At 42.3% G+C, this 26,437-nt stretch overlaps 1 protein-coding gene across 3 annotated transcripts; it reads right to left on the bottom strand.

The window, feature by feature from the left end:
- Positions 1-8,532: 8,532 nt before the first annotated feature.
- PATZ1 (POZ/BTB and AT hook containing zinc finger 1) lies at positions 8,533-25,852 on the bottom strand. Of its 3 annotated transcripts, XM_058816873.1 has the most exons (6): positions 24,567-25,852; positions 22,167-22,230; positions 19,063-19,134; positions 16,544-16,715; positions 10,787-10,924; positions 8,533-9,011 (listed from the first exon to the last, which is right to left on the bottom strand). In XM_058816873.1, the coding sequence occupies exons 1-6, from the start codon at positions 25,850-25,852 to the stop codon at positions 8,593-8,595; spliced, it is 2,151 nt and encodes a 716-aa protein (XP_058672856.1). In that variant the 3' UTR covers positions 8,533-8,592. The 3 variants fall into 3 exon arrangements, with proteins under 3 accessions (XP_058672856.1, XP_058672857.1, XP_058672858.1); XM_058816874.1 differs by lacking the exon at positions 19,063-19,134; XM_058816875.1 differs by lacking the exons at positions 10,787-10,924; positions 19,063-19,134.
- Between the last annotated feature and the right edge of the window lie 585 nt (positions 25,853-26,437).

Raw genomic sequence — 26,437 nt, 5'->3', positions numbered from 1 at the left:
AGATGTTTCAGTCTCCAGCTGCACTGGTTTTTGTTGGGTTGTTTGTTTGGTTGTTTTTTTGCTGCAGATGCAGGCTGCTACTGACAAAAGCCAGAGCACACATTTCTAAGGGTGGAGGCAGGGAAGCTATTTTGAAAGATACTGTGATCTACTCAGAGAACACACAAGTCTGAGCCAAGAGCAGAAGCTTTACTCTCAATTTTTGAATGATCTTTGCCTGACCTTAGGCAAGCTTCTGCCTTGATTTCCCATATTAGTATTACTTATGTCACAGAGGCAGAAATGATTATATGTCTGCAAAGCACTTTGGAAGCTTCAGACATCCAATACCTACCTTATGAAATGGTTCTGCAGGGGAAGGAATCCTGGAGACAGATATGCAGGAGATGTTCTCAAGTTCTACATAGGTAGCACTGACTTAGATGAAAGTACAAATAAGCATTAATGCAGGACTTCATTAAAATAGGAGAATGTGTTGTTGGTTGTTTTTTAAGGTATAAATGTACTTTCGTAATTTTCTTACGAAATCTCAAACCACAGTTGTGCCCAGCAGCACCTGGCAAAGCTGAGCAGTCTGATAACCCAATTTGTTCTTGTTAGAAAATGCCTACCTAAAAATAATTGTTTATTATTTGCACATGAGAAATATGAAAAGGTAGCATCAAAACATCTGGAGATTTCAGTCAAAAGGAATAAAGATTTCTGTTCTGATATCTGTTCAAATTAACCTCCAGTGAATTGGATGGGATTATTATATATCCTTCTACCAATCTTTCACTCACTATGGAAGCCAATTTCACAGTGAAAGTCCAAAACTCTGCTGTTTAAACCCCAATAATAATGGAATATTACCACAGTAATAGTTAGACTTCATTGTGAAAAACATGAGGTTAAAGTTGCACTTAAATATGCAAAACTCCTACTCTAAATAGCACTACCACTCATGTGACCTCTATCCCAAGCCATCAGAAAGGCTGTAAGGTTATAAACTTGAACACATAAAAAATCCAAACACGTATTTGCTTCCCTCTAGGGCTTTGGGACCAGGACTGGAATCATCAGCATGAGGGCAGAGCAGACTCATTTGGTAATGGGTCTGTAATTCAGTGTGAGCAGAGAAGCAGAGACCAAACCTTGCAGTGGAGCTACTGCTGCTTCTTCATAAAGTGCAGCATTCAGGGACATTTACAGTGCAGAGCTCACAACTCTGGATTCTGTTTCTTAGCTGACCTGAAAGCAGACAAAACCACAGGTACTGCGAAAGACTCCACAGGTGTTTGTCTGAAGGCTGGGGGAGGAGTTGTTTATTTTGGGAAGTTGCCCTTTCTTTCCTGTTGAAGAAAGCAAATCTGTGTTTTCTCTGGGTCACACACATGCCACAAGCATGCAGAGATAGCCTTTCTCACGACTGACATAGGCACATGGGCTTTTTTGCATCCATTTGCAAAAGCAAACACACTGTTCCTTTAAGGATGTTTACAGAACAGGCAAACCTCTGTTGTTATTTTGTCTTGAGTTTGCCATTCTTTTAGAAAGTTAAGGCTCCATCTGGTAACACCATGAGGTGGTAAAAAGCCAGGAAGAAACAAAGGTTTAATAAAGTTTCACTTAACACTTGCACTTATTTCTTTAGTGTATATAAGAGTGTGGAGTTAAAACACTCTGCATTTGACTTCAGCACCTGAGGTAGGCAGGTCAGAAGCAAAACTCTATTAATATGACCTCAGTTTTATTTCACTGCCATTCAGTGAGGACAATACCAAATTTCACAGATATTTGTTACTCCATCCACTTATGCTGAAATGAGAAACCTCACCACACAGTGCCAGAGAAAGGATTGCCTAGTCAAAATAAGGCAATCCTGATACACAGTTTTGCAACCTGCCCACCACACTATGAATTCTCACACAGAGCTGTGGAAATGTGCAAAGGCAGAATTGTCTCTGAAAAGGGGATGATTTTGAGATATGAGAAGTCCAGGCCATCTCTGTGCACTCATGGTCTCTCCATCTCCAGGAAATGAATGCATGCAGCCTGCAGAGTTTAATTCTCTTTTGGTTTATTACTATTTAAAAATCAGGTTTTGTATCCCCTTCTACAGAGGCTTCACCTTCCAACAGAACATACAAAAAATACACACAATAGAAAAAAAAAGATAGGTAGGTAAGTTGCTTTATACAAACAGGTCCCTAAGAACCCAAAAAGGCTAAAACAGGCTCGGTTTCAATAGAAGCAGGCCCATAAATAGGCAAGAGACTTCATTCAAGTAGGGAAAGAGTCATCCATCCTCACCTAAGATCCTTTCTTGCTCCACTGAAGACAATGGGAGGATTCCCAGCACCTTCAGTAGAAGCAGGATTGGGATTCATCAGAGCCAATGGCAAACTTCTCTGCTCCTTCCCTTCCAAGGCACTGTCTCTTCCATGTGGCGTGCAGCCAGGGAAAAATACCAGTTTTCCTGGCTCATCCCACACTCATGTTTCAGTTGTTCACTCTACAAGACATCTAAGAACAGCCTTTTATTTTCTCTCTTACTCTGGTATTTGCACTAATTGCAGCAAACTTTCAGATTACAACAGTACCGAAGAAAAATTCTGAGCCCAAGAGCAAGGCTTGGTTGATTCCTCAAGAGCCAGCAGTCAGTCTGACAACTTTGCAGAGGGCATGTAAAATTAGCCTGGAGAAGGCACCAGTTTGTAGACACAGCAGCCAAAAAGGTATTAGCAAGCATGAGATTGATTTATTATAAAATCACTTACCCAAGGTCACTATGTGACTGCAGGATGCTCAAGAGCATTTATGGCTGCCAGTGGCTGCATGAAGTGACTCCATGGTCCACATGGAACACAGGAGCTGGGAGGGAGTCACTGGAGCATCACTGAGACTCCAGTTACCTCCCTCCTTCAGCATATCCTGGCTCAGAGCACTTCCAGGTCTCCAAAATTGCAGTACAAGTATGGAGGCCACCCAGGAAAAGCTTCATTCACATAAACCCTGAGAGCAGATCAACAGTGCCAGGCAGTCTTTAAATAAATTTAAATATCACACCTTTCAGGAAAAATGTGGCCAAATGTTTGTTTAACTTTGCATTACATCTGAAGTCAGTGAGGCCAAACATTTGTGACAGAGTTCAGCAACACAATTGTGCAGCACAATATGGCACATCAATTAAATATTGGCACGTTCTCACCCAAAGGTTATCATCATCTCATCTCACAGACAGGAACACAGACAGGAAGAGGCTAGAGATGACAGAGAGTTAATTCTTGGCAAACAGGCCATCAGTGCCTGCCACCACAGAGTGCACAGCTGTGGTTTTTCACTATGTGCCATAACCAATGCAACCATCACCACAACCCCTGACAGCCAGGGCTGCATCACTGCAGTTATGGCACGGCACTCTTTTACAGTGCTGCTTTCTCTTTTCAGTTCTTAGCCAAATAGCTCCTGTTTGTTTTACAGCCAACAGCCCTTGCAGAGCTGCACACATCCAAGCAGGATGCACAGGATGTGAGGAGGGTGAGGATGAGGATGAAAGCAGCAGGCACAGAGCACTTTGCAGTGCTGGTACCTGTGCCTGCAGCCCAGCAGCACTGCTGCCCCTCCCTGTGGATCCTCTGGAACATGCTGCCCTCTCACAGGGCCAGGGAGCTGCAGCACACTGGGCTGGAAGCCAAATCAGTTCCCAAGGGCTCATTCACAACAGCTGAAGGATCTTGTTTTGAAAAGGATGTTCAGGATTAAAAAACGTGGCTCTTTCAAGAGACACTGGAGCATTCCAGAATTTGTTTTCAAGTTTTCCTTGTGGGTTTATTATTTCCCCCCTCTTTGCTCATTTGTTTTGTCTCTCAGGGTAGAATTGCGAGCTTAAGCTCAGAAATTCACTGTGAGCTTCTGCTCTGTTCAAATAAAATTCAGGTGTTGTGCCCAAGAAAAAGGGGAGCAGTACTAAGCTGGCTTAATTTACATTTGGGTATTGACAATGCTGTTAAGGTATAATTATAATGCTGAACAAGCCAGCACATTGTGTTGTTTGGCACTTGCTCTCAGACTTTATGCCATGGTGACAATTGAAAATATTTTATTATTTTTGTGGGTGGTAAAGATAAACCTTTCCTGTTTCACTACTTAGAATTTTGGTGGCTGTTTTTTACTTTGTCCATTTTTCTCTCATGAAACCCAAGGAGAACTCTTGCTCTCCATTCATTCTTCCAACACTGAAGTCTGGAGTTCCTTTGAAATTTACTTTGGCATCTACTTCCTCAAGCAAGCACCTTAAAAAAAATTAAAGCTGAAAGTGGTACCCCACTCCCGACTCAAGACGTAAGTTTAGATACTGAATTCTAGGAACAAAGATTTAGTGAAAAAACAAGACACTAAAGTTACAACAGAGCCTACAAAATCTAGGTTAGCTTTCATACTAGCAATTCAATTAGTTGAGTTATAGACATTCAGTTACACAGCTCTTCTATTCAAGTCATTCCTTACTGCTGACAGCAGTTGAGGGAGGAACAATAATTTCAGGGAATACATGGGAAATAACAAATATTCCCTAAGTCACTGGCACTCAAACAGGTCTAAAATTGTGACTGGGCATTTACAATTATTCAAAAGATTGGTAGGAAGACCAACTCCACACCATCTTAATAGTTCTAGGCTTTAAAAACCAAAAAAACCCATCCCCCCAACATATAATACTTTGCCCTACTATAATTAAGGCACTGGATTGAGAGAAGGAAAAATCTGTGTTCAATTTCTGGTTCTGCTATCAATTTCCCATATCATCATGGGCAAATCACTTAGGATTGAGAGCTCCCATGCACATTGCCATGTGTCAGGTGAGCCACACTGTTTGAACACATTTAAGACACGACAAATGCAAGGTCATGTCACCTAATTTAACTGAGTAGAGAATAAATTCACATTAAATTGCTTTACCTTACATTTGTTCTGGATTAACATTTATAAATTCAGGCAACAAAAGCCTGAGAAGTTTGTGCCCTCCCATTTAAGACAACACTTAAGCATGCATGCAAGTGGTTTTTAGTCCTTAATCTTTCACTCATTCTCTTATAAGCATCTATTCCTTTCTTGTCTTTAATATTTAGATTATGAACGACTGAAGATGTTTTCATCATACCTAATACACAAGGCTTGAGCCTCAGATGAGAGTTATGGGACTCCTATAATACAAACAAATACTACAAGTCTGATGATTTAAATTTGCATGAACTGAACTTTCATTCTTGACATGTGCACCAACTCAAACATTGGCTTGCAGTCCCTGCAAAGGGGAAGGCAAGGAAGGGAGGGTGGCCCAAATCAGAGCTATCATCTACACACCAATTAAAAATCAAATGTCATGGCAACAAGCTGCAGCTCAAGGCATGTTACATACTTCCCTTTGAACTCTGGACTTGTGAGGCTGAGTTCTCTGTTTGGATCTGTCTCATATTCTATAAGAAACAGGCATTTCCCAAAGTACAGAATAGAGAGAATTTGCATGTAGATTAAATTACTGTCCAGAATGGAACAGTATGCCCCCAAAGAAGCAAAAAGCACTGAAAACACAGCACAGCTAAAGATCTGCCCAATTTCCTGCTGGCACTGGCCTGCACCAGCCTCCTGTGTTGGTACAAATCTCTCCCATTTACACCAGGATAATCTAGAACTGTCATTTCAGGATTGTTAACCTCCTGCCTAATTGTTTCCCTGTCCACTAGACTGAGAAGTAAGTAGTTTTCATTCAATGTATTCATGACAACTTAGTAAGCATTTTCTTTGACAAGCAGAATACACAGTGTTTTTGAAGGCTTGTTTTTCAGATAAAGGCTTTTGTTTCACCAGGTCAAATTCTGTAGCATTCAAAATTAAATTCTGATAGATACAGCCAAAATTCAGCCCACTTGTAACACTAAAGTCAGGGGAAATAAATGTAGGATGAAAGTGTTCTGTACTCTGGACTTGCTTTTGGAGTTGAATTTTTTGATTAATGCACCTTTGAGTGCATGTAGGAACACTGGGGACAAAAACTTCTGTCTCTCAGCATACAGCCTCAGTTCAACAGAAATTTCCCTTGTGGATTAATTATGAGCTATTAGTAAATCAGTGACTGCAGCTGCATTTGCTAATCCCAACAAATTGTTGTGCTGACTGGAAAGCCTCTCTCCTGATTTGCTCAGGAGCTTACAAGGTTGTCTCAGCACTAGATTTGTAAGGTATTTTAAAAAGTTTTGTCACTTGTCTAAGATATTCTGTTTTTACCTGTCTACTAATCTTACCAGTACAAGAGCAATTCCATGAAGCTTTAGTGGTGGGGTTTGTTTGTTTCACTGCTTTTTCCTTTTAAATGAGGCTCATACCTATTGCAGGATTCTGGGAGGAGATGACTGGAGAAGAACATGTCCTTCAGTCTCCCAACACAGACTAATAGCAAAACATCAAGTCCACTGCAACATGCTCTCAATTTAGAAAGTGCTGGTGCTATAAAGAGAAAGCCATTGATTATTCATCCTTGATTTATAATAGTGGAGAGCAAGTACAAAAAGTAGCTTCTTACAAGAGGGAATCTGGGTCTTCTAACTCTGTAGAATTTAGAATGTAATTCCAAAATCCATATACTTACAAAGGCCTCTCTAATTCTAACATAAAACCAAATTTGGAATATCAGTGAAGCATCAGCTGCAGGGTTTGGGTTAGAAGCACCTGGGCAATGCAGGCAGTGGCACAAGAACACTTTGTGCATGTTTGCACACACAAATCTCCTGCAGCAAATGAGAACCTGGTCCAAGAGGGTCTGTCCTGCTCCAGCACTGCACTAATGATGGAGGCAGATATTGTCTCATGGGATGCATGTTTGGGGCAGGACATGGGCTCTCAGAATGGCCTTTTTAGAAACATTCAATACACAAAGCAGTTTACCAAATCACTACTTCAACCTTTGCTCAATAACTCTCTCAACAATTGTGATGTAGAGAAGATTCTTCACAGATATGAAAATAAGGAATAAATTCAGGAAACTGTTCTTTGTGACTTTGAGCATCAACAGCAGAACCATAATTAAAACTCAGAGTATTCCTAACTCCTAACCCTGTGTTAAACAACATTTATACCTGGGTTTGGTACATAAAACCATGACTAGTTACATGGAAGGAAAGGGAGGGTCAAGAAAGGACATTATTTCTGCACAAGTGGTATTTTCAGATTAAATGGAATGTCCAACAGCCTGGAGTGCAGCTTCTTTGCATTTTGTAATCAATTATTTTTCAAAGAGATGCTGTTTGCAATTCTCACCTCATTTGGAAAAGAAAGGAGTAACAGTGGCTTTTGCAAACCTGACTAGAGACAGATCAGGAGAGCACAACTGGCCAAAAAGCCCAACTCACTGAGAATACAGCACAGTGCAGAGTGGGATTCACATTTCATTACTGGCTCTCATTTGCACACCTTTTGGACAGGTGGCCAAACTGCTCAAAAACCAGACAAAACGAGGGGATGCAAAGTAACATACTAACTTCTTTAATAGAGTCCAATCCAATTAAATCAAAATCACTCTGTGAACCCCTGGGTTTATTCACACTAAACAAGTCAGTGGTACATAGTGTTAACCCGATAGCTGATCGTGTTCATCCCCTAGGTCCCCACATGAAAAATGAGCACCAGTCAACCAGACTGTAATGGTATTTTTCCTTCCTTTTTTTTTTTCTTTTTTTTTTATTTTAATAAAAACTATTTCTTTCATAGACTTAAAACAACCAACTAGCCAAGTTATTAATTATAGTACATCTAAAAAAAAAAAAAATCTCATACTAACCCTAATGTGACTGCTGCTTTACGAGTGCTCTGTGTACCGCCTTAGACTGGCTTTTCAGTAGCAATTCACTACAACAGGTCCTAAAATAATAATAATAATAAAGAATTAAAAACCTGACAGCAAGTTTAATGGTCAAAAGTAATAAAAACAACCTGTTCTGTAAGCTGATTTTTCTCAGCAGTTCAGTCCTGCTGCAGCACTCACAGCCTCACAAAGGCAGAAGGGGATCAAATTCTCTCACCTTCTTTAAATGTTTCTGGTTTTAAAAGGACAACTGCATTGTAACCTGCTAGGAACCATGGGGCATTTTACTTAACGTTATATTCAATAATGGGTCTGTTTTTTAAACTTACTGTTTTTCTGGGGGAGTTTAGGGAGGGCAGGGGAATAGAGGGAGAACAAAATCACAGCTCCCTGTAGCTGCAGCTCCCCGGGTGCCTCGGTCACTAGGACTGTCTCATCTCAGACCAGAGCTGGTAACTCTTGATTACTCTCAAAGAACACGAGGAAAACACCACCAGCAGCCTCTAAAGCTCCATTTGTTTTGGGTCATATCTCCTATTCAAGGCCACCATCTTCTGTAATTTATCAGCTAAAGAAGCATTTTCTCCCTCTCCCCAGTGAAGGTTTAAAGGTGGGGTAGGGCATGAGACAAAGAAGGAAGCTAAAATGAATAAAAAATTCTCAGCTATAGAACCAAATTTCATTATTTCCTCTTTCATTCACAGCATCTTATCATCAGAGCCAGACTGCTGCTTTGCTTTAAGATCCAACTGATCTCATTTCCCCTCTGGCCCCATTGGTTGCTGGTCGACCTCTGGATCCACAAGGGATGATGCAAATGCTGACTGGACGATCTGAAACCCAAAGGACTCCAGAAGAGACATGTTCTGTTGGGGTGAGAAGGGGGATCCCAGAGCAGGACCCAGGTCCCCCAGAGGGCCACCAAGGGCCCTGACGTGCACTTTCTGTATGTGTTTGTTCAGATAAGACTTGGATCTGAAAAAGCTGCCGCATTCGGGGCACGGGTACTTCTTCTCTCCTTCCATCTCCATTTTGTTTTTGCTGACTGCCAGGTCACACGAGAAGGACCCATTGGTGTTCTGCTTCTCAGGAGTCTTGAGGTCACTGGTGTCAGAGAGGTCTCCATATGAATCAGAACTCTCAGTCGGGTCCGAATGTGAACATTTCTGGCCTTCTACGGGAAAAAGAAAAGAGAGAAGTTCTCAGAATCTTGGCTCCCAAAGCAAGATATTTAGCATGCATTAAAATAAATTAGATTGGTTACCACCTGATCACATGAATGCCTGTCACAACAGAGTGATACACACTTCACATCCAATCCCTCACATCCTAGAGCCCTTGAGCACAGGTCCCCTTTCCAAACCACCAGGCTGCTATCAGAGCAACAGCTGGGGTTTCATCAGGGATTTGTCATGGTACTGAATGCAACCATAATGGCTGGTTCATACAACACTTCTTGAATCCCAAGGATGTCTCACAATGTTTACACCTCAGACACTACAAAAGGATGGTCCTAATGATGAGTTTTCAACTGTGTAATTCACTTGCACACTCCTGAAATGCTGTTGATACTTTGGGGGAGAGCCTAGAAACTTCATGAAGTACAACAGGCTGCAGCAAGATGTGAAGAAACCTGGAAACATTCAGCAAAACAGCAGGGAGCTACTGCAATTTAAGAAGTGCAATTTCATTTAGTCTCAAGAAACTCTTTTTCACAAGTGCAACACTGTTAGAAGTTAACTTCACAACCTAAAATTGTTCTATCTTTAAATACTGCAGTGTGAAACAGCAGAGAGGTTATTTAAGTTATTTGGATATATTTCCTGGCAAAGCCCTTGGTATGTTTGGAGTCTCCCCCATTCTCCTCTGGCATTATGCCAGGGAAGTTTGTCCACACTTTTTTGCTCAGTGCATGTGAATGAGCGTGAGAAACCCAGATACTAAAGGAGTCTCTGAATACAAACAGGCTGTATCTACTATTAACTCTGAGAGACCAAAGAACCACTTGGCACAACCCAAAAGACAGATTTGCTCTGGACTCAGCATTACAAACCTAACAGGATATGCATGAAATCAATACACCACTGAGCTGGAATAAATCTCTTGTTAAGTCAGCACACCACCCAAAACTAAAGGGCTTCTGTAGTAACTCTGTCAAGACTTCAACAGAAAAATTACACAACTCAAGCTTTCTGCTGGCACAGTGTTTGTTCAACCCAGCCCTCTGTGTTCTCCTGGGCAAGAAAAAACCAGAACAACCATGGCTTTGAAGAATTTTCTGATGTTTCACTTTCACCAGGAATACTGACAGCTCAAACCAAGAAGCAAAAAGCTATTCTACACAGGCAAACACACTGCTTTACTTATTCAGAAGTTAAGCAGTGCTTAACTTTGCTATGCTTACAATAACAACTTTTTCTCCCCCCCCAGTTAAATGAATGTCAAAACAAGAAAGCACTGGTACTATCATCATCCTTCACCTCTCCTCCCCAACAATGCATTTAGAAGTGTAAGTTTAGCTACAGACAGCTGGCTGCATGTACAGTATGGCTCCTGGCAAAACCACAAACGGGCTTTGACTGACGCAAGATTCAAGGGAGTGGGACTAACAAATTTGCCCTCAGGCAAAATTAAGATGCTGACTGCTCCAAGGAAGAGGGTCAAGATGAACTAACATGGCTTTTTCAATCTCCCTGAAGATTGAAAGAAAGAAGCTGCCAAAGCTTCACATACTCTCCTGTGCCCATTTCCTTCCCCTAGACTTGTTAAATCAGCTGTGCAATGACAGGTATGATATCCTACATGGTGCTATGGAATTTCCCTGCATCTCCCTAAGCTTGTCTCCAGCATTTCCCTGTCCTTCCTCCCTCCCGTTTCTCGTGCCCAGCCCGACACCCACACCACAAAGCCCTGCCCAGAGCAGCAAGGTGCAGAGCAGGAGTCTCTTGCCTTTGATGCCATAGGTCCTGACGCAGTGGAACGCTGCTCCCCCATTCGGGATGGACTCCTGGTGCCTGGAGACCTGGGGAAGGGGAACACCGTGGTGGGTTTTAACATGGACCTTTAAGTAGGAGGCAGAGGAGAAACCTAAACAAGATAAAAGGAGATGAGATCCTGCCACCAGCAAAGACACACATCTGCCTTCCCTGTTCCTTTAATCTTTCTCTTGCTCCTGCTCCCTATTTTAAAGCTGCTGTTCCACCAGTTCCCTGTGACATGCTCACGTAGGAGTCCTGTCATCCTCAGGCAGAAACGCAATGCACACTTTTCATCAGACTGAGTTTGCTTTTTGTTAGTCACAAAGAGAGAGCAGCCTCCTTAAAAACAAATTCTGTGTAAGCAAACCTAGCAGGTGACATGAAATTTCTGGAAAAAAGGCAGAAGAGACATCATACAAAAAGGCACCCACGTCTCTTCACCATTTTTCTGCTGGTTTATTTTTTAATTAAAAATATTTTTGTCATCTGATAATACATTGGAAGATAGTTCCAATTAGTAGATTTTGTGCTCTTAAGGTCTGAAGGAATGCTATCTATTGAGAACCCTTATTGGTTTAGTGTGCTTTTCCCCTTAAGTTTCTATAGCACTTACAGCAACTTCTAGAAGACAGAAAGCTGAAACTATTCACTTTTTAAGGTATACACTTTTGCTCAATAGTATATTTCCTGCAGTCAGCTCACCCTGAGTTTAAAAAAATATACTAGAACTCATATTTTGTCTACAGTTAACAAAAAGTACTAAAAATAAATTTCAGTATTTTTATCAGCTCTGATCTGTAAGCACCAAACACTGAAAATAAAAACATATATATCAAACAATTGATTTCTGAACAAAGCAGGTTTTTACATTTGTGTGTGTGCTTTTTAAAATGTTTCTTCAAGTCTCATGTTGGTTTTTTTTAATGCAAGGAATTATCTCACATATACTTTGAAAGTTTTTAAATTCAACCTGAATAAGATTTGCAGTCACTCCTAGCACATTGGACCATATAGGAGGCAGAGTTTTAAAGACTTCCTACAGAGGTAAAGCTGCCACCACCAAGCAGCTTAATTTTCTGTTATACTTTGAACAGAGTATTATGGCACTTTCTTGTTAGAAATATTTCCCACTAACAACTAAGAGCACAACACAAGGTTCACCAGTGCAGACCCAGAGTTGCAGGTTCCCCCTCTGGAGAGAGAAAACCCAAGCCCTAGATTTTTTTAAACCAATATAGCATTTGCAGCACAAGCCCTTGCAAGAGAACTTTCATAACAATATTTTCCTTAAAATATGAGTAGATATTCTACCATAAAGCCATTTTTATAGTGATATAACTGCATTTACATTTGATGATATATAGTAATATATTAGGAATGCTGCAAAGCAAGTACTACACACCTCTCTGGGGTGGATTTTCTGACTGCAGCTGTTAGTTTCAGGTGCAGAATTTAATAATGAATGTGGCTTTACACTAGATTTCCCTGTGCCTAGCACACAGAATACCCCTCTACCCTGACTTTTATCCAGAGGTTATTAAGAATTATGTATACAGGACCTGCAAAGCAAGAACTCCACAGCAAGCTGCTGAAGGGAAAAGGGGCAGGCTGCTGAGAATGAACCAGAGGTAGTTACTGTGCACCCCTGAGCTGAAGATAAAAGTACAGAAAGTAGATCAATCACAACTGATAAAACCAAGAACATGTGACTCTCAAAATACAATGGAGCAGAATCACCAAGGCCAAGTGATGCAGGGAATTCATGCAAGGATATTATCCTCTGAAATAATGCAAGACCTACCCTCAGACACAAAATGCTGCATTGAAAATCTCACTGGGCAGCAAGAGAATATATTCCTACAAATACCAAAAATTCACTGTAGAGCTGAAAGAACCAGTCTTTGACTGGCAGAGCAAAGGGCACAGTGTACAGATACAATGGTGACACTTCCACCTGTGAGGTGCTTTCCTTATTTCACACATGTGGCTAATAACCACATGCATGCTGAGATCAACCTCTCATGCAGCAATGCATTAAAATCTCCCTGCCAGCCATTAAAAAAGGACTACATGCAGGTATTCAGTGCTTTTCTACACCAAACTGACACAGGAAAATCTGAACTTGTAATCTCTGCACAGAGGGTTTTTTCTGAACTCTGCAGTTCTATTTGTAGAGTTCATTGTTTTATAGAATGGAAACTGCTGCAAAGTGTGTTAGCTCCCCTTTATGCACTTGGCAGATGAACATGTGAGTCATCAACTTCCATCAAAACCCTAAGAATGCAAACTGCTTCATGGGAAACTGGTTAAAGGGAGACTTTTCTGGGGTTGTTTTCATCCTAATTTTCTCCTGAAGCACTTAGGACTGGCCTTTTTATCTCCACCAGACTTTAATTATGAATGCCTGTCCTAGGAAGATGGGGGTTTATAAACCATAATCCTTCACTCTTAAAATCTCTTTCAGAGCAAAGTCAGAGGATAAAGTGGCAGTATTGGCAGTATTTTTCAGAGCAGGAATGTATTTATTGCTTTACTCATACACATCTCTCCACTTTGCAAAACATTATTTCTTCATACCAGAAGGACCAATATTAAAAACATGTATAGAGAGGAAATGATCTCCTTTATATAAATGGGACCGGTCCCTTGATCTCTTAGATAAGGTCTATAAGGAGATAAACTATAGAAATAATTGCAGGATGATCCTTGTTCAAAAACTGTAATTTGGATTTAGCTGGAACATGAGGAGAATGTTTTTACTTTATTTACTGCATTCTGTCCCCCATGAATGTACAAGAACTCAGCGTGAAAAAATAAATCCTCATTTGTGATTGGAATATTTACCCTTTTCCTAACTAATTTAATTCTGTGAAACAAACAATGTGTATGTGTTTGAAACACAACCCCAAGTTCTGAGTTGCAGGTGTCATTACTAAATACCAAAGTCATTAATCTCTGGAATACTTTGAAAAAGCCCAACCAAGCAAATAAAGTTCCTAAGGATGGTAAAAGACTGTGTGAGAACACAACAGGAGCACATCTTCTTTATTTAAACCAATTAAAGAGAATTTGTCTAAAAATGTGAGGCTTGAGGATTCATTTTTTAACCACCTTTTAGACAAATTCTTTAAGAAAAAAAAAAAAAAAAACAACAACAAAATACCAAACCAAAAAAGAAAAAGAAACAACCCCCAAAATCCCAGGGGAAAAAAACCCAACACAAAACTCCCCAGAACCACTTCACTGTTTCCCTGATTTAACAAGATTTAATTGCTTCCATGATTACTCCAAGCATAAAGACCTCAAGTAAGAACACAACCTGGAAAAAACAACTCACAGCTGGTAGTTTTTTAAAATTATACCACAACATTGTAAGAGAAATAGGTGTGATAAAGAAATGAGCCACATGACATGGCAAACTAGTGGCTACAGCTTTCTGCCAGGTACTGAGTTCCATCCCCATCTCCCAAAGCCATCAAACCTTTAAAACAACACCAGACACCTCATTAAGGTCCACAGCAAAGCCTTTAGTCCAGTGGGATAAACTCAGGGAGTTTGAGGCTGTCATTAACACCAGGAATGTCACCTTTCCATCCACTTTTTTTTTTTTTTTTTTAAGTGGCCAACATCCAAAATTCTCTCCACAAGCAGCTTGAGCTTGCAGAGCATTCTTGCTTGACAATTACTATATCCAGAACCAGCTAAGTTTCAATTAAAAAATACAGCAGCACATTAGCTACGGGAAGAATAAACAAAATCTCTCTGCACAAGCACCCCAGTCATGGCACAGCTGTGATCAGGTTACTGTGTGTGCCTTCTGACTGCACCAGTGCCTATCAAACAGATATTTCTAATCCAGAAATCTTCCATTAGACTTCATCTTGCCAGGCTCTACAGTTTAAAAAATAATTATTTAAAACAATGAACATTATACTTTGATTCTAGAACACCTGGGATTAAAAATTCTGCTGTCATTGATCATAAAGCTATTATCAAAATTTACAGCATAAAACAATGAGTTTACAACACAGCTGTTTGATAAATCCAGTCTGTAGCTTACCCTTCCTATGAATTTTAACACTTCCTATGAAATTTAACATTATTCAGTATTCATAATTACATGTTTTAAATCCTGATGCAAACTGAAATTCACAGCAGACAATTGTGACAACTCCCAGAAAAACACAAACTGTAAGAAGAAAGTAGTTGCTTAAAGTTTGCTGTACAACAGGTTCCCTATCCTTCTACAGAAGTAGATATTTTATTTCAATTCCCACTGTACATTTAGACTTGTAAAATGTGAATAAACCACTCGGTCATTTTATTGTTTGAATGCCGGGTCTGTCTTTGTCACTCTGGCTCCATTTCCAAAGAGCTGCAGTGACATCCAGTGGTAGTTAAGTTGAAATTCAAGCTTACAAATCGTGGAAACAAGACAATTCCTCCCAGCCCATCTGAGTTTCTGTCTGGCACTATGTTCAACGGGAGGGGAGCAGGATAGCACCTGATCTCAAACAATATCTTCCATGTTGTTGCCACAAAAAGAATCAGGATAAGCTTAAACTTCTGTTTTTCAGAAGCCAGGCCTTCTGAAAAGGAGGGCAAGCTCCATTTCACACCATCTACCTGGAGCTTCAAAACCTGAAGATTTTCAACCCAGATGCCTGTTCCATTCACACCGATAACATCACTTTCAGGATTTACAGACTGTTCAACTAGGAAACACCTCCCTTGCAATTTAATGTTGATTACTCATCAACTCCACAAGCTCCCTGTACAGTCTGCACATTAAACACAGAAAAACTTTATTTTCTCAAAAGATTTCACCTCTCTTTAACTAGAAAAAAGAACACATTGCAAGAAAAAGACTCATCAGAAAAAACAAATCCCAAAACACAGCAGCAATCTCTTCTAACACCTACTAGCTATGTATACCTGTGTGAGCCAAAAAGGCATTTTGAACTTGTCAATCAATCCCTTAAAAAAAACCACCAGTAAGTCAAAAATAATTTTTCCAGCTTGCCTTACATCCCACAAAGCCTAAGTTTCCAACTCTCTCCAACTGAAGAGTACCAAAAAAGATGGAAAAGCTTCACAAGCTTAGTCATATGGTTTAGTTTTACATAGTGCTGCATGGAGCAGAGTTGGACTTGGTGATCTTTATGGGTCCCTTCCAACAGTGAAAAATTGTATTTGTACAAATAAAGGTAAACCACATTCCTAGTGCTCTTTACAAAGGATGTTTTAGAAATGTACATTAGTACAAAGCAATTAAGAGGGAGAGCAGCTTGACTCTGTTGCACCAGGAGGTTAAGTAATACTTAGTAACACAATGTAGATTTATGTTCAATGTATGATTTTCAACTTGATGTGTATTTTAAAGATACAAAAACATTCTTCCAAACTGACTGCAAGGGCTCAAGTCTGATTAGGTACAGAAAAAAAAAAAAAGAAGATGTGTGTTGAGCAGCAGCAATGCAAGTAAGCATGGTTATTGTAGAGGGATCTGGCTACTTAGCAAATAAAATTTGCTTCAGATTTCTTTGGGAGCCATGTGAAAAGGCCAGACCTGTGCTCCATCAGTTTCAGGGTTAAGGATTCAGCAGGAAAAGCAGAGTATGGACACAAACAGGGTACAACCTCCTCCTGCTGCAGAGAGTCACGCGGCCTTACAGCTCCCCTCGGGTGCTGCCCATCCCAGTGCAATTAAAACCAGTTTCTTCATTACCTCGGTTACAGATAGTGCAGAAGTTGCTTGGTCCTTCACTATGCTTCTTCAAGTGATCTGCCATGTATGCTGCTCTCAGGTACTTCCCACACACCTGGCACGGGACTTTGTCCTCGTGGCACGCCAGGTGTGAGCGCAGCCGGTCCCGCGTGGCAAAGGAAGCATTGCAGGTCTGCAGGTGTAACACAACCATGTGAGTCATCAGCTCTGCTGACAGCACTGATATTGCTGAATATATTTAGCATTCTTTAGAGTAAATACCTTAGGTACTGTGCATGATGATGCATAAGGCATTTTCCCCCAGATAAAAAATTCAGAACACCAACACATTGCACAAGTTGTAATGTTACCACTCAAAAGAATTAAAGCAGCAAGAAAACAGCTCTGACACACTACAGACAGTAAAACTTACTCCAAGATAGACTTGTAAGGTTTTAGCTCCTTTCTGAGGATAAAGATATTAAAATTTTAAGTAATATTTAACAAAAGAAGTAGCAGAAACCACTTTGCTGTGTTTACAATAAGTTCTGCCATTTTGCTGAGCCATTACAATCACTTTAAACCACTCAAATGTCCTCTCTGTCATTTTCCTCAATTCTACTCTTTGATGACATAAATCTGACTTCAGTACACAGAATTCTTTTGGAGTGTGAAGACATATAAACAAAGGATCACAGAATTATCTGGGATGACAACATGACAAGAGACAGTGGAAGAGTCACTCTGGTATCCACAGCAGCAGTGCAGACAAACTGTAGCAGTGAAGCCTCAAAACTGAGCAGATATCAAAATAACTGCATGACATTGTAATTTGTTTTAACTTACCCCTGGTCAAGGTATCATATTCCAATACTGCCACAAAACAAGCTTGATTTGGCATAAGATAATATTGATTCTATCTGCCCACTTTCCAGCTGAAATCTGCATGGTAAGTGAAGCTCCCTCCCGTTTTTCCAACCCCAGCAATGGGCAGGCAGGCTGTGCCCACAGCCTGTTCCAGTGGCCTGCCAGGTCTGAAAGGCTTGCTGTGTCTCTAAGGTGTGAAGGGAAATAAGTCACCAGCAATAGGCTGCACAAGGGATTAGGGTTATAGTCTAAACCATTTCACAAGTGCCAGAGGACAAACAAAAGCAAACACACATCAGAACAACCAGACCAAGCCAGAGCAGTGACATTCAAGAGTGTACAGTGTTTTGTTTACACCAACTTCATATAAAATATCACAGTTTTAAGAGATGTAACCAGAAACCCCCCAAAAATAATATGAGGCTGCTCACTGTCTTGGGAACTGGGTATAAACTGTATTTTTAAATACCAGTGTGTAATTAAACCACTGTTTCAATAGAGATAAGACTTGTTAAAGTAACAATCTTAGTAAAATTCCAAAATTATAATTCAAGTAAGTGGAACTGATAATACAGAAGAGAATAATGTAATTACATAGAATTCAGTTAATCAAGAGCTTAATCCAAAAACCACTGAAGGCAGCTGAAAAGCACCTATCAATCTCACCAGGCTTTACACTCATTTGATCCTGTGAGATGCTGAAGTGTGGAAAACTCCCATGGAGCTGAGGCTGCTCTGCAGCAAGTACAAGACTTAACACCCCAGAGGATCAGGACTTAATGAAATTGAAAGGGCAACAGTAAAATTATCTGGATTTCTGCAACATGCACAGTTTAACTATGCCCACCAGACAAAGACGTATAAATTACAAGTATTGAGGTTTAAGAGGCAAATTCTTAAACGTGAAAGATTTCTCTTCATTTGTGATCTCAGTACACAGCACTGAGCAAAACAGATGCAGCTTTCACTTACTAAAGTGTTCTTAGAGGTAAGCACTCTCCTAAGGCAGGATTGCAGCACTGATGCCAATCAATCTGCTGGCTATCAGCTAAAGATACATCACTAGAGTATCAACAATGACAGCCAAGAGATCCATCATCAATAACTCTAAACAGAGCCACAGGCAGGTCCATACCCAAGCATTGGGAGTGCTTTAGCCAATGAGAAGCAGACCAGAGACAAATCACATAAATACAGCGATGCCAAAGTAAAACCAAATCTATCCCACAGTGAACTTAACAAGTTGAAAGCTTAGGCAAAAGCAATATAAAAATTTATGTGTTTGATTTCTCACTGTTGCTGCTGAGTTGTGTAAAGCTCACCTTTGGATAAGCTATATAATAAATATATCTGCAACAAAGCCTAAAAACAATAATTAAGTCCAGTGGAAAAAGCAAGAACCAGTTTAGCTGAATCATAACAATGGGAGACAGGACTAGGGTTAAAGAAAATCCCAAAGTTAATATTCAAATAGTTAATATTTATAAAAGGTATAGGAAAAAAAAAAGTTTTATTTTATGAAAGATGTGAAGTGCTAAATGAGTGCTAAGTATTTGTCATTAATTGTTAATCATAGAAGAAAACTCTCCAGTGCTTTCCTATCAAACATTGCACAGGTATATAAATAGATCAAAAAGAATATATAAAGTTTAAAAACATTGTTTAAGAAATACCTCTTGAAGTTTCAACTTTTCTATGGATGTGGATGTCTCTGAGCTTATTCCATGGTGGCTGCCATTTTCCTGCTAATAGGCAGGAAGTAAGAGAAATTAGGACAGGAAGAAACTCATTCTGCATTGAAATCAATGGGATATGCACTGGACTTGGGATGCCAATTAAGTTGTGCTTTACTTTAACCAGCATTTTTAATTTTATTTAATTTGTCTGATGAACAACCTGTCTTGTCTCTGAGAGGAGCAAACTTGTGTTTTCTCCCCTTTTTCTTTCATGTGCCCAGATTTTCAGATCACTGCTCCCAGACTGCAGCCTGACTTTCACACATTGACAGCTTCACCCCATCCCATGGGATCAGAAACTGAGCTGCCCCATTCTGGCCACAAACCAGACTCACTCCTTCTCCTGTAGCCAGAACTCAACTGCCAGACTGGGGAAAAAAGTATAAATTCACCAGTGCAACAATCCAGGGGAAGAGATCCAGAGTGCCATTTGCCTGGACACCAAAGCAGCTTCCTGGATCTGATTTCTCAGCTGCTTTGGCTCTGTGGAGATGTTCCCTAATCTGAGTCTACATGAACAGCAATGGTAAAGCTGGAGTAAGGCTTTGGCATCAGGTGTAGAGGTGCTGCAAGTTAGGATACTTGTGAGAGATCTGTGAAGCACAGCTGTTATTTCAGGGGATGAGTGCAGGATTACAAACTGAGCACTGAAAACTATTGCTGTTGATGTTCAGCTTAAAATTGTCCTGTTTCTCATACTTTCATTCATTCTGAAGTTGGGTTGACACCTTCCCACTTTTTGGTACTCCAAAGTGTGCTGTGATGCCACACCAACAAAACATTATCACCAGTTTGCAAAGATACCTTAGAGCTCAGGTAAATGGCCAGTTTGTTTAAATCATAACAGAGCACAAATTTCAAAAATGCCATTACAATCGAGGATTCTGGAGTGCTCTGCTGTTTATGGAGTAATTCTCTTTTCCAGTAAACATAAACAAAGCATGACAATAACAGGAATTTTCAACAGGAACTAAACAGACTCAAAAAGGATCCTCAAGGCTGTTCAGGCTGCTCTCAGGGGGAGCTAATTTGCCAAACTAAATCAATGGAAAAAGAGAATGGAAAATGGGCAAACAACATGCCAATATTAAGCTATTTTCCTTCTTGGTGGCCAGATCCTATGTTAGATACATATAAAGGAACAGATGCATAACTGATTATGAGATAATCACAGGGAGAACATCATCAATTTATTCATCAGTTTTCATATTTGGAACAAGTTCTCAGTGACTGCATCCCCTCTGTGGTTTCTACAATGTACAGCAGATCTGTGGATATTCAAGAAGACTTTCTAAATCTGGTAGGATATTGCAAAGCATTTTCTCCAAAGATACAACAGGTCATTAAATTTTCTGCACCTTAAGATTCACGAAAATTGCAGGGCTAAGCAATCAAAAATCAAGAACAACCCAAGCCTGAAGGACAATCTCAACTCTGTCTTGATGATTGTAACCTATAGCCTGTACCTTTTAGCTGAAATGAGCAGTGCAGACAGTATTATGGCACTTTAGATAACACACAGTAAGAAAGACTGCTCTTGGAAACTGCTATCACAAAATACATGTGTGCAAGGAAATGGAGTGAGCTTGGCTGTGCCATCTTAGCTTCCATGTTTCTTTACTTCTGAGCTCTTAGTGTATCCTCTGATTCACACAGTTTGTATTTAATATTCTTAAATCAAGGTTAAACTATAAAAGAATTATCAGTCATCACCTAGCAAAGGACAATTCTCAGCTATCTGTGCTATCTGTGAAAGTGTTCAGCCAGTAATCTTGGTATCAGCTGAGTGTCTGTTCCTGTTGGGATGTAAACATTCATCATCAGTTCACTGTCCCCACACTCTGAATTCTTTTTAGGAGTGGAATTTTCTGGTTTGTATAAATCTGTAACCCATAAATCATCTCAAGACACTTGAGCCAATGTAAGGCTTTATGCAGTTAAATCAATGTGACAGCTCTATGGCCTTTCAAATGAGCTGGGCTTTCACAGATCATATGGATGTCAACAGAAACCTTTAGATGGCTCCAGCTGTCTGGAAAACTTCTCAGGATTCTTAAAATTTCAACATGTTTCAAAACTCTCACAATTTGAAGGAAATACAGGCGTGTAAAAACGTGCAACAATGCAGATCAGGAGGCAGCAATCATGTAGGATTGTCTAGCTTCATAAAACAGGGTTAAATATTTTAGAAGAAAAAAATCCACTAACCTTCACTGTCCTCAAAAGAAAAAAAAAAAAAAAAAAGAATAGAGTCTTGCTTCAGCTTCTTTAGACAAATATTAAATATTTCTTCAGAAGCCAAGCATGGAGACTGTTAGCCCAACAACTGTTTTAAAAGTTTGCCCAACATCTCTCTGATGGCAATGTCTGATGGTGGAAGCTGATTCTCAACTTTGTGTTAAATGATACTTCCAGGCACCTTTTAAATCTTTCTATAAATGGATTACAAAGTATCTTCCTTCATTTGATCTTTCCAACCTTATTAACTATAAAAAACCATATACAACATTATGACATTGTACAACAAAGGATATTGTGATGTCATTATTCATATTCTCCCTGAGACAGAAAAAGCTTCCAATTTTGCTCAGTGCAATGTTCTGAAGGCTATGCAATTTTACAAAATAGTATCTTGACAAGTTATGATAATTACAATTTACTAATTTTTTTTTAAGTTATTCTAAAAAAAATGAAGTCAGCATTGGAGCCTCCTGATGGCAACAACTGCAATTAAAAAAAAGGGGGAGGGAATCATCAGTGACAGGGACTCCAAGCCCAGTGGCTGGGTGAGAGATCCAGGGTGAGACTGGGACAGCACAGCAGGGAAGAACAGTGGTGGAAGGGGGAGAGGCAGGAGCACCAAAGGTGTAGATGAGGTGAGAGGGGAAGGGAGGGATGTAAAGCAGATGTCACTGTGGAACACTGTTCTTTACACACATTTGTCCCAAATCACATATACATGGTATTTCAAAATTGTCTGCACACATAAATGCAATGCCAAAGATTACCCAAACATCAATCTAAACCCCTGTGGCTCCTACCTGACACTTGTGAGGTCTCTCTGAGGTATGCACCTGTTTGATGTGTCCATTCAAGTGGTCTGGCCTTAAAGGAAAACACACATAAGCACACTTAAAACAAATACTAAAGTTACAATTTTAACACCAAAGAAAAGAAGAAAAAAAAAAAAAAAAAAAGAAAAAATTATCCCAGTGCTGTATCTACTATGACAATTGTAGTGATATTTAACTTTCCAAGAACCAGATTGTCAACAACTGGGACTCTACCTTGTTATGTACCCTCTGCAACTTGCTAAAAAGCAGCATTTTCTCAGGAAGAAATCATGACTGAATGATCAGAGGAAACAGGAAATACAAGTTATGATTTGCAAGCCTGCATGTTCTCATCCAAAATCCTATGTAGACCTTAACAATCAGGGCACTTTGATTTACAGCGCTGAATATTTGAAAATCACACCCTTTTGGTTTATGTCCTAAACACAGACGTAAAAAGCCAACTTTAAGCACCTCTTGCAAAAAGACTATCTAAACTCTGTTGCTGTGATACATTTTCCACCTGCAAGATGAAAAAACACTCCTAACTTACAACTTGGTAGGGAGACTGCATTAATACAAATAAAGTGCTCTGAACGTTCCAACTAGAAGGTGCGATGGAAGAGCAAATCATTACTGAAGAAAGTTAGAGCATTCTTCACAACCGGCAAAGCCTACTTGGAAGAAGAAAGGACTGAAGGGCTGCAGATTGTCCTGGTGGGAGTTTCTCCTAGTGGGAAGAAAGCTTTTCATTGTATGAGACCAAAACTGCTTGGAAACAAGTTCTCCACCCTCTCCTCCCCCAACTACCCGGCCGCACCAATGAGAGGGCGCGGGATGGAATTCACGCCCTGCAGACACAAACAGGCTGGACTGTGCAGCGGGGCTGGGGCGGTGCAACCGGACAGACTGCTCGGGGTCCCTGGGTACCTCCAGGCCAGCAACCTCAGCGCTGCTGAACACAGGAAAGGACACTAAAATTACACATCACACTTCCAACTTCCTCTGGCTGCGCTCAAGAGTGAATACTGCAACTTAAAGAGTCTCTAGTTTTCATTCATACTTCGGTTTTACAGATACGCGAACGGGTTTGTTGTTAACTTTTGTAACAGCATTCCCGCCTGCTCACATGAACTTGCTGAGGAAAACAAGAACTCAACGTGGATGTCTCACTTCCCCTTAATGACAAAAACCTTTCATACAGCAACAGCAGAAATCTTTAAGTGTCAATGAAAACAATGAAACTTGGCACACGATCCCGGGTAGCGCTATAGTAAGAAAAGTATTTTCACCTCTAGCCACAGATGAGATTTTCATTTTGTGACCTTCCATCACTCAATCCGCAGTCCTTATGAAGATGCATCCCTAATTACTGCCGATTTAAAAAGGGAGAGTGGGGGGGCTATATTTTCATAAATTATTTCAATAACAGAAAGTCCCTCTATCAAAAAGAGAGCTGGGGCAAAATTCCACAATTTACATAGCCTGGTGGCCTTTTGAGTTGTTTTCAGATCTCGAGTCCTTGCCTCACGTCAGAGCAAATCAAGTGCCGTGGAAAACCGACTGCTGGCACAGAAATAGCAGAGCACATCCCCCTCCCCCCACTACTTCTACACTCAAAGCGAGCGGCAAACTTCCAAAAAAGTTTCAAATTCATTAACTCAAGACTATAAGATACCACTATCACTACTACGTGTACCAAACTACTTATTACATTAGCTCCCACAAACAGCGACAACAAAAAATCAGCAACATTAAATGCACAGATCTTACGTATGTTGCAGGGCAGAAACAGGATCCCCTTCAGAAGGATGTAAACCCAAAGGACACAAAGATCATGTATTAAAAGATACTTGATGCTGCAGCCTTTGAAATCTCACCTCTTCCTTCACATTTGGGTGATAAAAAACATTACGAACTAAGAGAAATGAAGGGAAGTTAAGAAAAAGAAAATTTAAAATGGATACGAGAAAAATATTAATCTTGAGATGTATTATTTTGCACTTCAACAGCACCTTCAAGCTACCGACACATCAGCGATCTCAAGGCACTTCTGTGAGGCAGGTAATTATTTCTATACCCATTTCACAGAAGAGTCATTTGAGGCAGAGCCTGACTGACTTGCCCAAGGACACGCACAACACCAGCTCTGGGACAAAGCTGGGAACGTTAGCCAGAAGCCACTGACTCCCAGTTCAATGGCTTCATTACTTTTAAACCCTTCCCAGAGACTGCAGAACAGCATCTCAGAGGAAATGATGGAAGTCTCATTCCTTTAAACATTCTAAAGTGGAACAGTCAAACTATCCTAAGCACATTTCCAAGGGACAGGAAAGTCAGCTCCCTAGGTCTCTGTGTGTGTCAATGTCCATACAAGCACTCTCTTACCTGGAAAAGCCTTTTCCACAGCTCTGGCAGATGTAGGGCTTTCCCACAGAGCCATCATGCGATCGAACATGATAGGACATCCTGTCTTTCCGCTTGAACCTCAAGCCACACACCGGACAAGAGTAAGGCTTTTCGCCAGAGTGTGACAGCTTGTGCCGGTTCAGGTGGTACACGTCCCGAAAAATCTTGCCACAGATCTCACAGGCCACCTGTTTCCTCGTCCTGCTTCTTTTTCGAGGCGCGTCGGGGTCGTCCTGACCAGGAACACCATTTTCACCCAGCCGTGGGGGTGGGATGTCTATGTAGCCCAGCTGTAAGCTCGTCACCCCATGTTGAGCCTCGTGCTGCCGAAGACGATTGGCATCCGTGAACACCTTCCCACAGAGACCACAAGGCAGGATCCCAGCCTCCCGCAGGCCCCCTGGGCTACCGAACATCATGGAGTCCAAGAGATTGGCTTTACGGGGACGCCCTCTGCCCCTCTTGGTGCTTAAAGTGGGGGCACTAGCAGCAACATTCTGGAAGGGTGAGGCCAGCAGCGGCGGGGACAGAGGTCCTGCCACCATGGGCAGGCGGTCCACACCCTGCAGGACAGGGAGGGAGGACTGCGCAGCGCTGAGCGCAGCCCGCGTGGCCTCGTCTTCAGGCATGCCAGCGATGCCATTGCCATTGGGCGCCAAAGTGGCACCGTTGGTCATGTCAAGAGGGAAGCCGAGGTCGGCAGCCCCCGGACGGAAGAGCATGATGTCAGGGCGTGCGGGGGGCACGAGGAGCTGCACGTTGGACTGCTTGATGACCTCCTGGCAGATGTCGATCACGGAGCGCATCAGCAGGAACTTGGCGGCCGTCATGAGCTCCGGGAAGCTCTCCAGCCGCACCACGATGCGCGACGTGTAGGCGAAGTCCAGGATGTCTCCGAACACCTTGGAGCTGATGGTGTGCATCTCCAGCTCCCGCCCGCCCCCGGGGGCGCCGCCGGTCGCCGCCGCAGCCCCGCCGGCCGCCGCCTCCGCCGCGCTCCCCTCCGCGCCGCCGCCGCCGCCACCTGCCCCGTCGCCGAGCTGCGCGCTGAACACCGACTCGAAGTACTCGCTGCAAGCGGCCAGCACGGCGCGGTGCGCCGGGAAGCTCTCGTCGCCCACGCGTAGGAGCACGTCGCAGAAGCGGCCGCCGTTCTTGCGCTGCTGGTTGAGGCTGTGCAGCACGTCGGCGCTGTGCCGGCTCACCTGGTAGGTGTAGCAGCCCGCCGAGGGGCCGCAGGCGGCGGCCTCGCTCACCCGCTCCATGGGGGCTGCGCCGCCCCGCCGGCGCCCGCAGGGGGCGCGCGCGCTCTCGGGCCGCCCGGCGGCGCGCGCCGCCTCCTCCTGCTCGTTCCCCGCCCCTGCCCGGGCCGGCGGCGCGCGCGCGGCGCTCCCTGCACGGCGCGAGGGGCTCGCGCGGCGCGGGGGGGGCGAGACAAAAGGCTCGGGCGGCCGAGGCGCGCGCGCGGCCGCGCGAGCCCCGCCCGGGCCCGGCCGCCACGAGGCGCTGCGGCCGCGGAGCCGCCGCGGGAAGGGGCGTGCGCGGCGCGGCGGCTGCAGCCGGGAGGGACGGGGGTCCGGCGGCGGCTCCGGGCTGCCGGCTCCGTCCGTCCCTGTGTGTTTGGAGCGGAGGAAAGATGGCAGCGGCTGCACTTCCTCTTGCACTTTCACCCCTGGGGGGAGGAGAAGGAGGGGGCGATACCACCCCCCCTACAAAAATCCAGCGGGGGCCCCCCGGCTGCTGCTCCCCGACCGAGCGCCGCCGCCGCCGGCCCCGGTCCGGGCCCCGCCCGCTTCGACGCACCCTCACCACCGGCGCCGCAAACTTTCCTCTCTTCTTTGGACGAGAAG

The sequence above is a fragment of the Ammospiza caudacuta genome, chromosome 18 (assembly GCF_027887145.1).
Source record: "Ammospiza caudacuta isolate bAmmCau1 chromosome 18, bAmmCau1.pri, whole genome shotgun sequence".
In the NCBI taxonomy this organism is placed as follows: domain Eukaryota; kingdom Metazoa; phylum Chordata; class Aves; order Passeriformes; family Passerellidae; genus Ammospiza; species Ammospiza caudacuta.
Note: the sequence above shows the minus strand (reverse complement) of the source record. Positions and strands in the feature narration are given on the sequence as shown.

Coding starts and splice junctions, on each gene's coding strand:
- PATZ1 (XM_058816873.1), bottom strand. CDS start 25,852: ATGGAGCGGGTGAGCGAGGCCGCCGCCTGCGGCCCCTCGGCGGGCTGC. Junction 22,231..24,566: donor TGTGGAAAAGGCTTTTCCAG/GTAAGAGAGTGC, acceptor TTTTCCTTTAAG/GCCAGACCACTTGAATGGAC. Junction 16,716..19,062: donor AAAAGTTGAAACTTCAAGAG/GTATTTCTTAAA, acceptor TTACACCTGCAG/ACCTGCAATGCTTCCTTTGC.